Source organism: Dermacentor andersoni, chromosome 9, assembly GCF_023375885.2.
Source record: "Dermacentor andersoni chromosome 9, qqDerAnde1_hic_scaffold, whole genome shotgun sequence".
In the NCBI taxonomy this organism is placed as follows: Eukaryota; Metazoa; Arthropoda; class Arachnida; order Ixodida; family Ixodidae; genus Dermacentor; species Dermacentor andersoni.
Window position 1 is genome coordinate 50,772,073 of NC_092822.1, and position 15,684 is coordinate 50,787,756.

At 45.4% G+C, this 15,684-nt stretch overlaps 1 protein-coding gene across 1 annotated transcript; it reads right to left on the reverse strand.

Moving 5' to 3' along the window:
• Positions 1-13,929: 13,929 nt before the first annotated feature.
• On the reverse strand, positions 13,930-14,937 carry LOC126528530 (uncharacterized). The gene has a single exon (XM_050176398.3). The coding sequence runs from the start codon at positions 14,935-14,937 to the stop codon at positions 13,930-13,932; it is 1,008 nt and encodes a 335-aa protein (XP_050032355.2).
• Between the last annotated feature and the right edge of the window lie 747 nt (positions 14,938-15,684).

Here is a 15,684-nt window from a genome sequence, read left to right on the forward strand (position 1 = left end):
TCAGCGGCGGCCGCCTCCAGGAAGCGGATCGGTCAGCAGAGTGACACCGACAGCGAGGACACCCATGTCTACTCTCTCAGCAGTGAGGACACTTCCGATGACGACTTCCAGCTTGTGCAGAGCCGCAGAGCGAAGAGAAGGAACACCAGGACGTCCTCATCGTCAAGCACGCAAACAGTGAGACAGCCGCAGAGGCCGGACGCCAATACCATCATATTTGTGCCCCTGCTTCCCAACCTCAACATGAGGCTACTTAACAGGCAATCTGTGTCGATGTCACTGGAAGCCCTGGTGCCAAACGAAATATCGGACATTCGAATGAACACCCGAAAAAATCTTCTGGCGGTTGATGTCCAGCATGCGGCTGCTTTGACCACTCTACGCAGCGTAACGGACCTCGATGGCATTCAGGTGCGCTCTTACATCCCTCTGGGATCTGACGTAGTCACCGGTGTTATCTACGACGTAGACGTTGCTATCCTTAATAACGACTTGCCGATTCTTATCAAGCCAGCCAATGATGAGGTCATCGTTGATGTTAAGCGGCTAGGCAGTTCACGCTGCGTGAAAATAGCATTCAAGGGTAAATATATACCCTCGCATGTTAAGGTGGGACACTTCAGACATGCAGTGCGGCCTTTCATTGCGAAACCTCTTCAGTGCCGCAAATGCATGAAACTGGGACACGTGAGCAGCGTCTGCGAAAATCAGGCAGCATGCCCCCGCTGCAGAGAGCCCCACGCTGCAGATAAATGTGGCGCGACTGTAGTGAAGTGTTCCAACTGCGGAGGATCACATGAAGCTTCATCGAAGAAATGCCCACATATTAAGAAGGAAATGGCCATCTTGAAAGAGATGGCGAGAGATCATTCATCTCATCGCGAAGCCGCCGAAAAAATCAGGAAGCGACGTTCACGTCGCCGGCGCTCCTCAAGGAAGGCTCCTCAAGGAAGGCGCATGCCACTTCCTACAACACCACCTCCTCCTCCACCGCCCAGGCCAGACAATGTGGACAGGACCGCGAAGAGCAAGTCCACTGAGAAGACCACGTCTGCCGAATCTTGGCCGGCTCTACCGAAACGACAACATTCACCAACAGACACACAGCAAGCTTTCGCTGGACAACCCCCGACGTCTACTGTCGGCGATTTGTGCGACCACGGCAGGCAGGTGGCTGATATGCTGCAATCGCTAATTAATACAATGCGCATTATACTGAACAAGCTGCAAACACCAGCAGCTCGAAGCGCTCTGCAAATACTGGATGCACTAAATCCAGTGCTTGCTAGCATCGTTTCAGCATCATGGCTCGATCAATAGTCCCCTTCCGCACTGAACTTAAAAGTGCGTCGATCTTTCAATGGAATGCCAGGGGTCTAAGGACCTGTATATCAGACTTTCGCCAATTCATTTTCACACATCGCTTCCCCATACTGGTCATTTGCGAACCAAATACATCAACTCCACTCAGACTGTCCGGTTATGAATCTTTCGTCTCGTCCACATGCGGTGCGAGCACGAAAGTGATAATCTACATCCGCACGGACTTAACATATGTCGCTAATGCGATAGAGCCTCATGACGACAACCAATATGTCTGCGTAAATGTCCAAAAGAAGAATGTGTCATTTACACTAATTGGAGCCTACATATCCCCAGCGGGTCACTTTGACGGTGAACGACTAAAGAAAATATTACAAATGAACAATGGCCCCTGGGTTATCACAGGTGATTTCAACGCTCATCACCAGCTATGGGGAAGCACTAAAATTGACTCCAAAGGCAGGAGCCTCGCCTCCTTTGCTGCCGACCATGATTTGTGCTGCGTGAATGACGGCAGCCCTACATTTCTGCGAGGCACGACCTACAGTAGCTGCTTGGATTTAACTTTGGTGTCAAGGCGCTTTGCCTCGAGCGTCCAATGGTTTACAGACATAGAAACACATGGAAGCGACCATATTCCTACATACATAAAGATTAGAGGAGTTGAGCAACGCTCCTCTACTGCCTTGCGTACAGTTGATTGGTCAAAATTTTAGAAGGATATGGATGACACATGTCAAGAAGGCCTCTCACACACTATCGAAGAAGCAATCGCAGAAGCATTGAAAACATCCATCTGCTCGCTTCCAAGGTCAACAAGGCGAACAGACTTGGACATGGAACTGGAGAGGCTGCGTGCAGCACGCCGACAAGCGGAGAGGAGGTATCGGCGCACGAAGTCCGTCTTGGATCTGAGGGCTTCACGACGCATACAAAAGAAAGTCCAGCGTCGCATGGATAAATTGGAAGATAAGAGATGGAAAGCATTCTGTCAGTCGCTTGATCCCCGCAAATCGCTCTCGCACATATGGAGAACGGTTAGGGGTCTTCGCTCATCTCCGCATCAAAGGAAGCCCTTCGCTGCTCTGGCCCTCTACCAACTCCGCTCGGAACTTCAAGTGGCTGAAGAGTTCTGTGCGCGGGTAGCTGGATCCATGGCCATCCTTACTGACGCAGCATTGAATGACATCCCTGAGGACCCTGTACCAGACATGAACGTGCTATTTTCACTCGAAGAACTCGATGCTGCGTTGGCGACCTGCAGGCGTTCTTCGTCACCAGGACCTGATGGCATCACGTATGCTGCCCTATGCCACCTTGGACATGACGCACGTGATGAGCTGCTCAACTACTACAATGAATCTTGGCAGAACGGCGCCGTTCCTAAACAATGGAAATTGAGCCGCTTGATCCCCATTCTGAAACCTGGAAAGTCTCCGCTTGAGATCTCATCGTCCGATTGCGCTTTCGAGCTGCGTCGGCAAAGTGATGGAAAGAATGATTCTTGCTCGATTGGAATGGTACCTAGAACGATTCAACATCTATCCGGACGCCATGACAGGTTTTCGTCGAGGTCGCACGTCCATCGACAACGTCATTGACATCGTAACATGGGTCCAAAATCAAAAAAGCCTCAAGCGCCTATCTGCGGCACTCTTTCTGGATATAAAAGGAGCATACGACAACGTCGCCCACGAGGCCATACTAAACTCACTTGAGGCTGTTGGAGTTTGTGGCCGGATGTATCAATGGATTCGGGACTATTTGACTGAGAGGCGTTTTTTCTTGCAGACCGAAGACGGCCCAACTTCAGACCATTCCATCTGCCGTGGTGGGCCACAGGGTGGAGTGTTGAGCCCTATTTTGTTCAACCTCGTCCTGGTAGGACTAGCGGATTACCTACCGCAGACAGTACATGTCTCAACATACGCCGACGACATTTGCATCTGGGCCTCTGCGGTGACTCGCCCTCAGCTAAGAGCCAGGCTTCAGCGGGCGGCAACCATGACGGCTTCTTATCTCCGAGAGCAAGGCCTCAGTGTGTCTACTGAAAAGTGCGCATTACTTGGTTTTACGCGGAAACAAATGTCATCGTATCCTGTTACGATCAATGGGCAAGCTGTACTCTATGTTAAGACGCATCGCTTTCTGGGCGTCATCATTGACCGCAACCTCTCATGGAGCCCTCACTGCGTCTATCTGAAGAAGAAGCTAGTCGCCATTGCTCAGGTCTTCCGATTTCTATGCGGGAAAAACTGGGGTACACCAGTCCATTCTATGTTGCAGCTGTACAGGGCTTCGTTTCTCGGACTCCTTCGTTACAGCCTACCAGTATTGTCAAATGCATGCAAGACGAACTTTCGCGCCTTGGAGAGCATACAAGGTCAAGCCCTACGCACGTGTTTAGGGCTGCCTAGGTGCACCTCAACAGCAGCGACAATCGCCATCGCAGGAGACCATACAATCCAGACACATGTAGCTGTCGACTCTCTCAGAGCGCACATTCGCCATCTGTCAAGGATCCCCGACCATCATTTGGCCTCCCTACCAGCCGAGAGACCTCAAGCGACCTTTTCACGAGTTATTAGCGCTCATCATGAGTACATACCGGCATCATTTACACCGGTGGCGAAGCCTTCCTCTCCCCTGTGGTGCCTGCGACAGCCTCAAGTGAATTTTGCTATTCCTGGAATTACAAAAAAGTCCAAACATCCATCGCCGGCTCTGAAGCAACTTACACTCATATTACTGCACCAGACGTATCATGACCGCATACATATAGATACCGATGGTTCCACCTCACCTACCAGCTCAACTGCCGCATTCGTCGTTCCAGCCAAGAACGTTACAGTTAAATTCAAATTGTCGCACACGACTACATCTACATCGGCAGAACTTGCAGCTCTCCATGCCGCTATGATGTACATCACCGAAGAGCCTACAGAGAAATGGGTCGTATTTTGTGACTCAAAGGCAGCCCTTCACAGCATCAAGTCCGCATTACGTCCCAGAACTCACGAGCAAATGACATCTGAAATCAGGGAACTGCACCACCATGCTCTGGAAAGTGGACACCACATTTTATTTCAGTGGATTCCTGCTCACTGTGGCATCGTCGGCAACAACCTAGCTGACAAGGCTGCCCGGTGTGCCCACGAAGATACCAAGACGCGTCGAACACCTTTGGCGAGGTCGGACGCTGCCAGAGAACTTCGCCAACTTGCGCGTAAGAAGTCCCAGGATTTCTGGATTTCAAGTGGCCTAAATTGCAGATTACGTAAACTGGACCCCACGCTACGGCTACAACTGCCATCTAGCCTTCCCCGCGGCGAAGCAACCTTGTTGTGTCGCTTGTGGCTGGGAGTGGCGTTCACGAACGCATACTCCTACCGTATGGGAATGGCCGAGAGCCCGATGTGCGACTCCTGTGGGTGCGAGGAGACCATCGAGCACCTATTGTGTACCTGCCCTCGCTACGATGTCCAACGCCTCTCTCTGCGGGCAACTTTACGCAGACTGGACTCGAGATGTTTCACCGAGTCAAAGATACTCGGACCGTGGCCACACCCGTCACTAGCTCGAAAAGCGATTCGTGCACTAGTGCGGTACTTGAAGTGCACGGGCTTAACAGACCGTTTATAGTGTCCTTGTGTATGGTGTCACTCCCACACGTACTCAGTGCTTCCTCTCTTCCTTTCTTCCTCTTTCTATTCCCCTTTCCCCCACCCCCAGTGTAGGGTAGCAAACCGGATGGTGTTCTGGTTGACCTCCCTGCCTTTCCTACCCTTGTTCTCTCTCTCTCTCTCACAAGAAACAAAAACCGAACTATCGAAAAAGGCAACTTGCCACGCCTTTGATAGACGAACATGGGTAACGTAACTTCTTACTTCACGTTACGTTTCGCAATCGGGGAAAATGAAGTAAGCAAAATCGTTTCTTCACGCCGATCGCTTCATGTGGATGTCTCTCCAGCATAACAGTACCGATTTTCTGTGTAAAATTTACCATAATTCATTACGCCGCTGAAGTTAGCACCATCAGCACACTTGCATCTCTGCATCCGGTTATATATTCATCAGTTTGCAGGCTTCAATACTTACATTGGGATCAGTCGACTGGCCCTTCCGTGTAAAGTGTTAAGAATTCTAATTACCCTAATTACTTGTGTGATTACTTCATCGTGGTTTTTAAAAGTATGTGCCTCTGTAATAAATAACATCTCGAGGCATCCACATCATTATTGCAGCTTCGCCATTAAAAAAAAAAAAAGAAACAGACATTGAAACGCATTTTGGGCGAAATTCGGCATACATTAGAACGCAGCGATTTCTATATTAAACGTTTCTGTATTCCTTATTGGAGCAAAGAAAACTGGTTGGTTTTGGATTGCGGGCAGTACCGCCATTTGGAAGACTCTGACGCAGTGTTTACAAGAGCATCTTATTACTTTGTTCATGAGGAAACTTTCCCGTAATATGAAATGCTCCATTCATTCATTCATTCATTCATTCATTCATTCATTCATTCATTCATTCATTTATTCATTCATTCATTCATTCATTCATTCATTCATTCATTCATTCATTCATTGTTTGTGCGAACAGCAAGGGCACCAGGAGCCCTCCTGGTGCACACGAGAGTGATTTGGAAAGCTTGGAGCGTACACAAGTAACCGCTGCCGTGAGCAAATACAATTTCGAGAATAAACAGCGCACAAGGGCAGGCAAGTGCAAACTCTGCGAATGGATGGATACAACTTTATTGTACGTCCGGGAACAAAGCGAAACTTATGCTGAAGAGGCGGAACTGGTCACCGAACAATTCGGAATATGTAAATTGCGAAAGACCTCTTTGAAATATGCAGGACACCGCTGTACGGGTAGCGCACTTCTCATGATTATTTCTTTTTGGTGTGCTAATGTTCAAGCGCATTACTGGAACCCGGATGTTTGCGACGCTAATTTTATATTTAGAAACTTTAACACCCACATAGAAATCGCTGAATGATTCATACTAGAGGCGACATAGGCTTTTCTTTTTTCTTTAAGAGCCAAATTGATAGTCGTCGAAGAGATGCTCTTACAATAGTGAGCTCTCTCTGTGCAGCATACTTTCTCGTTTTTTTTTTGTATTCGTGGCAGCCATGCACAACGGCAAATAAGCTAACCAAGAAAGAACATCAACGCACGGAGAGGAATATTGTTCGTCGCAGTGGCGACCGACCTGTTTGCATCGAATACGATTTTCAACAAATTCAGGTAGACTAATAAACTTCACGCGCACACTACAAATATCAGTGTCTTTTCGCACTCGTACGCGCTTCCTGAGGCTAGCGCGCTGGTGATTCGAGTTCTCAATCGATATAGCAGACCTTGATCTAGAGCCAAGACGCTTGAAACGGCTCTATCGCACTTTGTAAGAATACGAACATAATTCGCAAACTCATCACGAGGGTGCGAACGTTTCGCTGAAATAATGAACAAAAAGTATCTTAGACAGGGAACCATAGCGTTTTTTTTTTGTTTTTTTCTAGCTTCCCAGACACTTGCAACTCATAGAGCAACAGAATTACGGAAAAAGGTACTCTTTTCAGAGAGGCGTACCTTTGAGTGACAGTTTGCTACCTGTTTGGTAATTGGAACCATCAGTTGCACTACGCATTTGGGCAGTGCTCAAAATCAATACCTGCGCTACCGCACATAGCCGCGTTTCGCAAACCGAGCTTTTATTCACGGGTTAGATAATAGGACTGGCTCATGCAGATACCAATCACAAAAATTTAGTTTTAATCAATACATAGAACTATGAAAACTGCCTATCAAACAGTATAGCGTGCCTTCCTCTTAGCTGGAACGTTTTTCTCGAAGCTTTCCTTTGTTTAAGACGTGCGCGGCAGTAACTACCTCACTTTAAGTACTCTAACTTCGCGAAACTTACTTCGCGAAGTTACTGCGCTGGAGACGAAGTTGATTTGTGATTTATTCCATATACGTGGCTTTGTTCTCTAAATTTTATGTATAGCTGACCTTGAATCGAAATTGCCTCACGTTTACTATGAAAACGCAACCTCAATGTCCAGCGAGCTAACATATGAACCCTTTATTTGCTTATGCGCAATCTTGGCAGTACTTTTTTGAAGTAGTCATTTGCGTGCCATTAGGCAAAGAAAACTTTTCTGGCTTAATTGGCTACGCATAGGAAAACACTAGACGTTGTGCGTTGAGTAGCATTTTTTTTCTTCTAACTGACTTTCGCGTGAAACTTGCTACACGGAATTTCCGCGTCGCTTGCGTGAAAATTGCTGTCAGTTTCGCATTTCGTTCCGTCTAACGTAGCGTGCAGACAGTCTGCTTAGATCATGTGAATCTGTCTGGGGAAATGTAAATGAGCGTCTCGAGCCATTAACCTTGATGTTGAATGCTCTGCCCATTAGGAAGGTGAATTCTTTTTTTTTAGCCCCGTGTTGGACATGTGAGCTCTATGCATTCGCTTTAGAAAGCCATCTTGCATTTGTTTCTCTTACCCCTTTCTGCCTCTGTGACTATACCATGACAACCTGTCACGCTACCGAAGTTTTCGGCTTTCAAAGGAGTCCTCCGTGTGACAACGTCACCCTAGCCTTTCTTTACGAACCCTAATAGAAAGTAGATGTCGGCATTGGTGATCGGTGGCTTCCAACTCCTTCTTTTATGCAGACTTAAGCGTAAGGTGCTGCACTTTCTCATGCGTAAGCCTGATAGACTTGTCCATGCGTCGTCTTTGTACATCGTTGTTGTTTCCTTGTCATGCTTGGAACATCATTTAGGTCCTCGTGACATAGCTGCGTATGGACGTCTTACACTGTGTATCCCGGCATAATTCCGTGTTTGAATTTAGGGATAACTTGTTAGCGGTGTAGCGCATAAAGCTTAAAATTGCATGAGAGTAAAGTTCCAACCTTTGTGGTTGATAAACATAGATATTGCATGAAGTTACAAATTTGCGTAGGATTCAAGTGAACACAATGGTATGCATTGCGATCAGTTTTTGAGCATTTAAACCACAACTACGTTTAAGCTTCGTCTCACCTACATTCGAAGATGCGCGTCGGATCTGCACAGTTCTAGTTTTGGCTGCTTATATTTGACGCATTCACTGTTTCACCGGAATTTTCGCAGTCAAAAGCACTTACAAACGTTCTGACATTGTAGCAGACTCTATGCGCAGTAGAAGTCTGACGTTATTTTCAAATATTTCTACAGTGTGTCACATATTTCAAACACACGTTCATCGTATTACAGCTGTCGTGATAACCTCCGCATGCGGTGCCTCAGTTAAGTTATAGCCCGCAAAGAAACTTCACGTTTCCTTACTGCATGCTTAAGAAAGAGACTAGCTTGATGGACATGTGGTGAGACAGCGCGGTGATATTGCAAGAGACGCTTCGGTGGAGCAATTGCCAGCCTTGATCGACAGGCTAAACCTGCCTTGTTGCTGAGAGTTTGCCAAGTGCACTCAACACAACTGTAACACCTATTTTACCCGCAATGCCTCATAATCAGAGTGGTGCTGTGGTTCATTAACTTCACTCAATGGATCAAAATTTTATACTTAAAAAAATTTAAGTGTGCGTCTGTGTGCCTGTGTTTGGTTGTGTGTGTGTGATTCCCGCGTCATTTCGTACTAGAACACAAAGCATGGAATAAAGAGAAAGAAAGCTATAAAGATAAAAAAAATAACCTCTTCGCTTTCGCAGGTAAAAATTTCATTTTTTCATTTCCGGCCTACCACGGGCTCTCTGTAATTGAACCTTTTTTTTTGTAACAGATGCGAAGCTGACTAACCAAAAAAGAAAAAAAAAAACATTAGTTGTAGCAATGAGCGGCCACTTATGTAGACTATCCCTATGCGTGCAAGATACATAGACATTTTTCAACAAATATATTGCGAAGTTTTACGTACTAGAACCACAGTATGGTTCAGTACATAATCCGAAGTTACGAGGCGCGCCGTAGGGCACGCCTCGAATCCTGATTAATTAATAGGAATGATTAATTTTTAAGAAGTGCGGCCGGGGTGGCCAGTTGCCAATTAAGCCAACCCATTTCAATTGTTCTCACGCCTGTGCCTACATTATCGAAGGAAGTCAGTTTACAGAACACAATTAGTGGATAAGAGTGATTTAAGCGATTTGCCACGGTAATAACGTAAAGGACACATACAAACGTTTTCGCAAAGCACCGCAACGTCATCCTTCTCGAAGCACGGATATAGAGCCCGATGATTTTGCCATACGGAGGACATACACTGAATAAAATAGGAGAGACAGACAGAGAGAGAGAGAGAGAGAGAGGCTACCAGGCTTCAGTTTGTTAGTGGAATTGGTGCTGGCGGCCACAGCGTGATCACCTTCAGGAGTGATATATGGATGGATAAATATAAAGAGACGACAGAAAACCAGCTGTAGTTCTCTTATCTAAGGCTGTACATATGAGAGCTGTCATTTCTGAAATTTATAACGCCGGCTGCATTTTTTTTTACACTTGAATCTTGCAGAATTGTGAACAGCAACCTCGCCCTTGCATATACCTCTTCGATAGCGTCTGGTCAAACTTTTATGACTCGCTCCGTCCAGCAATCATTCTTAGCACGAACCTTTCTCCGACAACAGCTCATTTTTCTTCATTCGTGTCTTCAAGAAATGTTCTTGGGCTGGAAGTGTAGGCGGGACGAAATGCAAGCAGCTCGTCGCTCGGGGTGGTTTTTCTGCACTAACACTAATACGCCTGCGCTGCTTAGATAAGCAAAACATGGTTCTAATATGTCGTGTCAAGTGGAACAAGTAATGTGATCTTAAAGCCAGCGGTTCATTAGATTCATGGCCCATTACACTTCGTATGCTTTGAAAAAGCGGCCTTTATAGTTGAAGAAAACTGTTCAATGTTAGTGTTGGTCTTAAATAATAATTCCCTGCGCAGTGCGCAGTTCAAGCGTGGTGTACGTTTCTTCGTCCCTACGCAACGGCTCAATGCCTACCAATGCATATGTGCCCAGATGTATGTGTTTATATACGCAATAAATGTGTATGTATGCAGAGATCTCATCGACCCGCTCATTTCGTATTGTGGGACACTGGCCATGCTCATGTTCACCTGTGAATAAGTTTCGATCTATTTATATACAAAAAGAACATGCAATTTAGTATACTAAGGGCAGCTGTCTTCAGTGAATGATCTACTTTTCCCGATCTCAAACAACGAAGTTCACACACATCAAGGGCGAGTACAGTGGCCACCGACATTTACCCGCACTGGAAGCGGTTGGATTCAAGGACTGCTAAGAGAGAGGAGATTAATTTCCACCTAACATATCAGAGTTGTTCGTGACTGCATTATTATAGCGAAAGTAAAGTGCCATGCATTATGCGAAGTAGCTTACGTTCCTCTCTCTCTCTCTCTCTCTCTATTTATATATATATATATATATATATATATATCTCGTGTACCCTCAGGGCCAGAGGCATTAAAGAGGGGAGTGGTTACATCATGATGTAACCACTCCCCTCTTTAATGCCTTTTGTATTTGCAAATACAAAAAAAAAAAGAAGAAAGTACAGTGCAGCAAAATAGTTAATAGTACAGAAATAGATGGTTCTCGGTTATACAATGTTATTTTAGTGTTCCTGGAGTGCTGATCAATAAAATTAAATACGGTGCATGCAGTGCAGTAATGCAGTGTTCCGGTAATACAAAACAAAAACAGTGATACAATTGGTAGTACAAAAACACAAATGAAATGCTCCTGTTTATACAATGTTATCTAATACTGCCGTGAAGTGCTGATGGTCAACAATAGTAGCGGTTGAGGCTGGTAGGCGATTCTACTCGGCAGATGTACGCGGAAGGAATGAATGAGACATGACATTGGTTTGGCATAATGAAATTCCAACTTTGTTATTGTGATCTAACCTTGATGAAATGTATTGAGGAGGGGAGATAAGTTCGTCGCGAAGTGAAGGATGATGAAATATCTTATGAAAAAGTGAAAGCCTAAGGCCTTTACGGCGAGAGGCTAAAGATGGCAAATCAAGGTTTAATTTCATTACAGAAGTGCTGGCAGTTCGGTTATAATTAGAAAAAACGAAACGAGCAGAGTTATATTGTACCATTTCTAAAGAGTGAATCAGGTTTTTCGGAAAGGGATCCCAAACTGCTCCGGCGTACTCTAGTTTTGAGCGGACTAGTGACTTGTATAACATTAATTTTAGGGAAAACGGTGCCTTAGTGAAATTGCGTTTTAGGTATCCCAGCATGCGGTTAGCATTTTTAATTACGTAAGAAGTGTGCATGGACCACGAGAGGTTTCTAGTTATATGGACACCAAGATATTTGTAGGAGGAAACAGGGTCTAAGGGGAGATTATTAACGCAGTAAGAAGGAAGCTGGTTAGAAGTTCTGGACACGCGCATAAATTTACATTTTTTAATATTTAATTCCATTGACCATGATTGGCACCAAGTAGAAATAGCGTTAAGGTCGGATTGAAGAGAAGATATATCAGTGTCACATATTATTTCCCTGAAGATTACGCAATCATCGGCGAATAAGTGAATGTTAGAGGAAACACAAGACGGTAGATCATTTATGTAAATTAAAAAAAAGGAGGGGACCAAGTACCGACCCTTGAGGTACGCCGGACTGTACTCTGCTCGGTTGAGATGTTGAGTCATTAGCAAAGACAAACTGTGAACGGTTAGAAAGAAAGCACTCAAGTCATGCAAGCAGTCTGGGATCAATGTTAATTCGATGCAGCTTAAACATTAGAAGGTTAGGACACACTTTGTCAAACGCTTTCGAAAAGTCTAAAAATATACAGTCGGCAGTTGAAGAGCGGTCAAGAATGACGTTTAGCTTATGCGTAAATAAAACTAGTTGTGTTTCACATGAATATGTCTTGCGGAAGCCATGTTGCGATGGTGAGAAAAATGAGTTAGTTTCAAGAAAGCTAGCAAGATTAGAGGCAAGTATATGTTCTAACATCTTACACGGAATGGAAGTGAGCGAGATAGGGTGGTAGTTATATGAAGAATGTTTGTCACCCGACTTATGGAGTGGGATCACCTTCCCAATCTTCCATTCATCAGGCAAAGAACCCTTATCTAGCGACTGTTGGAAGATCATTCCTAGGAAAATTGAAGAGTAACAGCTAGTGCTTTTCAAAAATTTCGCGTTTATTAAATCGTGTCCTGGAGCCGAAGATAGTTTTAAAGATGAGATAATTGGTATGATGCCTGCTGGTTCAATGATTATGGGAAACATTGCTTGGTAATCGTAGTAGTGCGTGGATGGAAGAGTAATGTGTAGTTGATGAAAAGTTGTGCATGAAAACATCATTAAGCGCGGATGCACATTGATTAGTTGGAATAACATTTCCAGAGCTGTCGATTAAGGTTATCATGTCGTCCGCCTTGGGGTTAATGACGCGCCAGAATTTCTTGGTGTCGGTTTTAAGCATTAGAGGCAAGGTATTGCCAAGGAAGTGATCTTTGGCTTGTTTAAGTGCGGCTACATACTCATCTGCCGCCAGTTTGTATTTGGTCCAGTGGTTTACGCTAGGTGAACGTTTGGCTAATTTGTGCAGGCGTTTCTTTTTATTAGACAGGCGCTTGAGACGGATGTTGTACCATGGGGCGTTTAGATTACATGCAATGGTGCGCAGTGGGATGTATTTGTTTGTTAGTTCCGCAATTTTTGCAGCAAACATATTCCAGTTGTTCTGAACGGTACGGCTGTCGAAGTTGTTTATAAATACGTCTAGAAAAGCAGATAATTCGGCGTTGATTGCTTCAAAATTTCCTTTTGCGTAGTCCCGAAAAGATTTGAATTTTTTACCGGTTTTTGGCCGCAAAATATTTAAGTCAAACGAAAGTGCTGAATGGTCGCTCAAGCCGGGTAAATAGGTGATGTCGGAAACTAGGTCAGGCCGCGATGTTAATAGAAGGTCAAGTGTGTTCCCAACGGATTCGGTAGTGCGTGTGGGTTGAGTAACAAGTTGTGAAAGTGAGAAGACAGAGCACATGTCGAAGAACTCATTGGCTAATGAAGAAAAAGGGTGTAAAGTTGGAGGTTCAGTATTCCATATTATGTTCGGTAGATTAAAATCGCCAAACAAAAATAAAGGTAATGTAGGATGACGAGATGTAACAATATTAATGATTTCGTGCATCTCATTTACGAAGTTAGATGAATAAGTTGGGGGGCGGTAACAAACACCAATGATTATCTTCTGGTGATTGATTTCAATAATGGCCCAAACCGTTTCGAGGTCAGTAGTGACATGAATACACTGAGATGGGAAATCTTTAGAAATGGCTAAGAGCACGCCGCCTCCCTGACGCATTGTACGGTCACAACGATACAGTGAAAAATGGTGTGCGGTTTGAAGAATTTCGTTATCTTGAATCTGTGAATGTAGCCACGTTTCGGTAAGCACAAAGATGTCGGCGTTGCAAGTCTCCAAGGCAGATTCTAAGGAAGTGCGCTTATTCATGACGCTTCGAATATTTGTAAAGAACACAGATACGATGCATGATTCTCGTGATTCTCGTCCACATCCCCTCACGTTTTCCTAACTGGGCACGTGCTGGGAATTTGCATGCCCGCCGTTATCTCGTGGTTCATATGGCGCATGCTCGTTGACGGTGTCTGTTGCCGGGTCATAGACGAACTCTTTTTTATTCATTATTAGTTTGGTGTACCTTAACTGGAAAGGGCATGGTTGGGGCTGGCTTTTAGCGTACTCAATTAGTTTTTTACGGACGTGACGGGTGGCGGGCGAAAAATCTTCGCAGGTAGAAATACCCTTTTCTTTCAGCTGCGCGCGCATAGAAAGTACTTTGTCTTTTATTTTCGCGTTGGTGAATTTAACTACAATTGAGCGACGCTTATTAGGCGTGTAGTGACTAATGCGATGAGCACGTTCGATTGCCGTGTCAGGCAGGCTGCCGATTACGCCGGTTAGTGCTTCTCTTATGCGTGATTCGGACTGTTCCCACGATTCCCGAGAGTCACGGATGCCATGAAATATGAGGTTGTTACGTCGCGATCTGTCCTCAAGTTCGTCAACGCGCATCAGTAAAGAGTCAAGCCGAGTTGTTTGGGCTTGAGCAGACGCGTGAATGCCAGTCATTTCATCATGGAGATGGTCTAGAACATTTGTTTTTTCTTCAAGGTTGTCTAATCTTTTCTGGATACATTCCATTTTGGTCTCGATGTTCTTTTGACCAACCTTAATAGCCTTGACGTCGTTAACCAACTCGGCCTGACCCTTAGCAGATTGTACAGAACGAGCCTGAAGGTCTTTTAACAGCCGGAAAAGAACTTCCGTCTGCTCAGAAGGATTTGATGGCAAATTCTGCAGCTCGAGTAATGCCTCAGTACGCGTAGTAGGACCTGGATTAGTTTCCACGTCACCTGAGCACAATAACAGGAACGCCATAGAGAAACAATCTGCGACAATTTCACAGAGCACTTGTTGGCACTGAAGCAATAGCAAAAATGGGTCGTCACTTTTCTTACCATAAAGCGGAAAGTTTTTACAGACCTGCGAAGTGGAAAGGTGCGTTGTATGAGCCATGGTGCTCCAAATGCTGCTTCCGTGCCAACTAAACGGACTGACGCTCGGACAGCCGCTTAAGTTGCCACTGCGATGTGACGACATGGTTGACGATGATGGTGCGCAGAAGGCTGGGCGCAGTAGTTGCAGTGGGTCGATGTGGAGATAGTTGCCGGTCTGCTGGTAGATTGTGGCCTTGCTTGATGGTAGAAGTGGTTGCGAAGGGTCATACTCCGAATACGCTGTGCGCGGACACAGCAGCAGCAAGAACGCGAAGATCGCCTGCGAAGTGGAAAGGTGCGTTGTATGAGCCATGGTGCTCCAAATGCTGCTTCCGTGCCAACTCAATATATATATATATTCTGCACAATAAATTTATGAGGAGGTAGCTCAGTCAAAGGACTACCGCGCTTGTCGGGGTCTGTCTTCGTGAACGCCGCATCATTTAGATTTCTTTTTAGCTTTTGTTGTTCTCTCCTCCGGCCTTCACCACTTAGGTATTGTCGTCGCGAGCAGCAGAGAGTAGACAAGGCCGCCCCAGATTACTTCCCCAACCAGAAATAAATGAATAAATAAAAGAATGCTTCGTTCGTTCTAAAGGAATGCTTTTCCTTACCACCGTAGTTAATCAGGTTGGAATTTCTGAAGGCGGGCCCTGCTCTTCAGGAATACACTCTCTTCCGGTGTCTTGTGGAAAATAAACTCAGCAACGTCGGGGCCGATCGACAATGTTGGACAGTTCCTGCAGCGTGGATCTCTTTCCAGACC

What these genes read in the sequence shown, in the direction of transcription:
- LOC126528530 (XM_050176398.3), bottom strand. Translation starts at nt 14,937, where the DNA reads ATGGCTCATACAACGCACCTTTCCACTTCGCAGGTCTGTAAAAACTTT.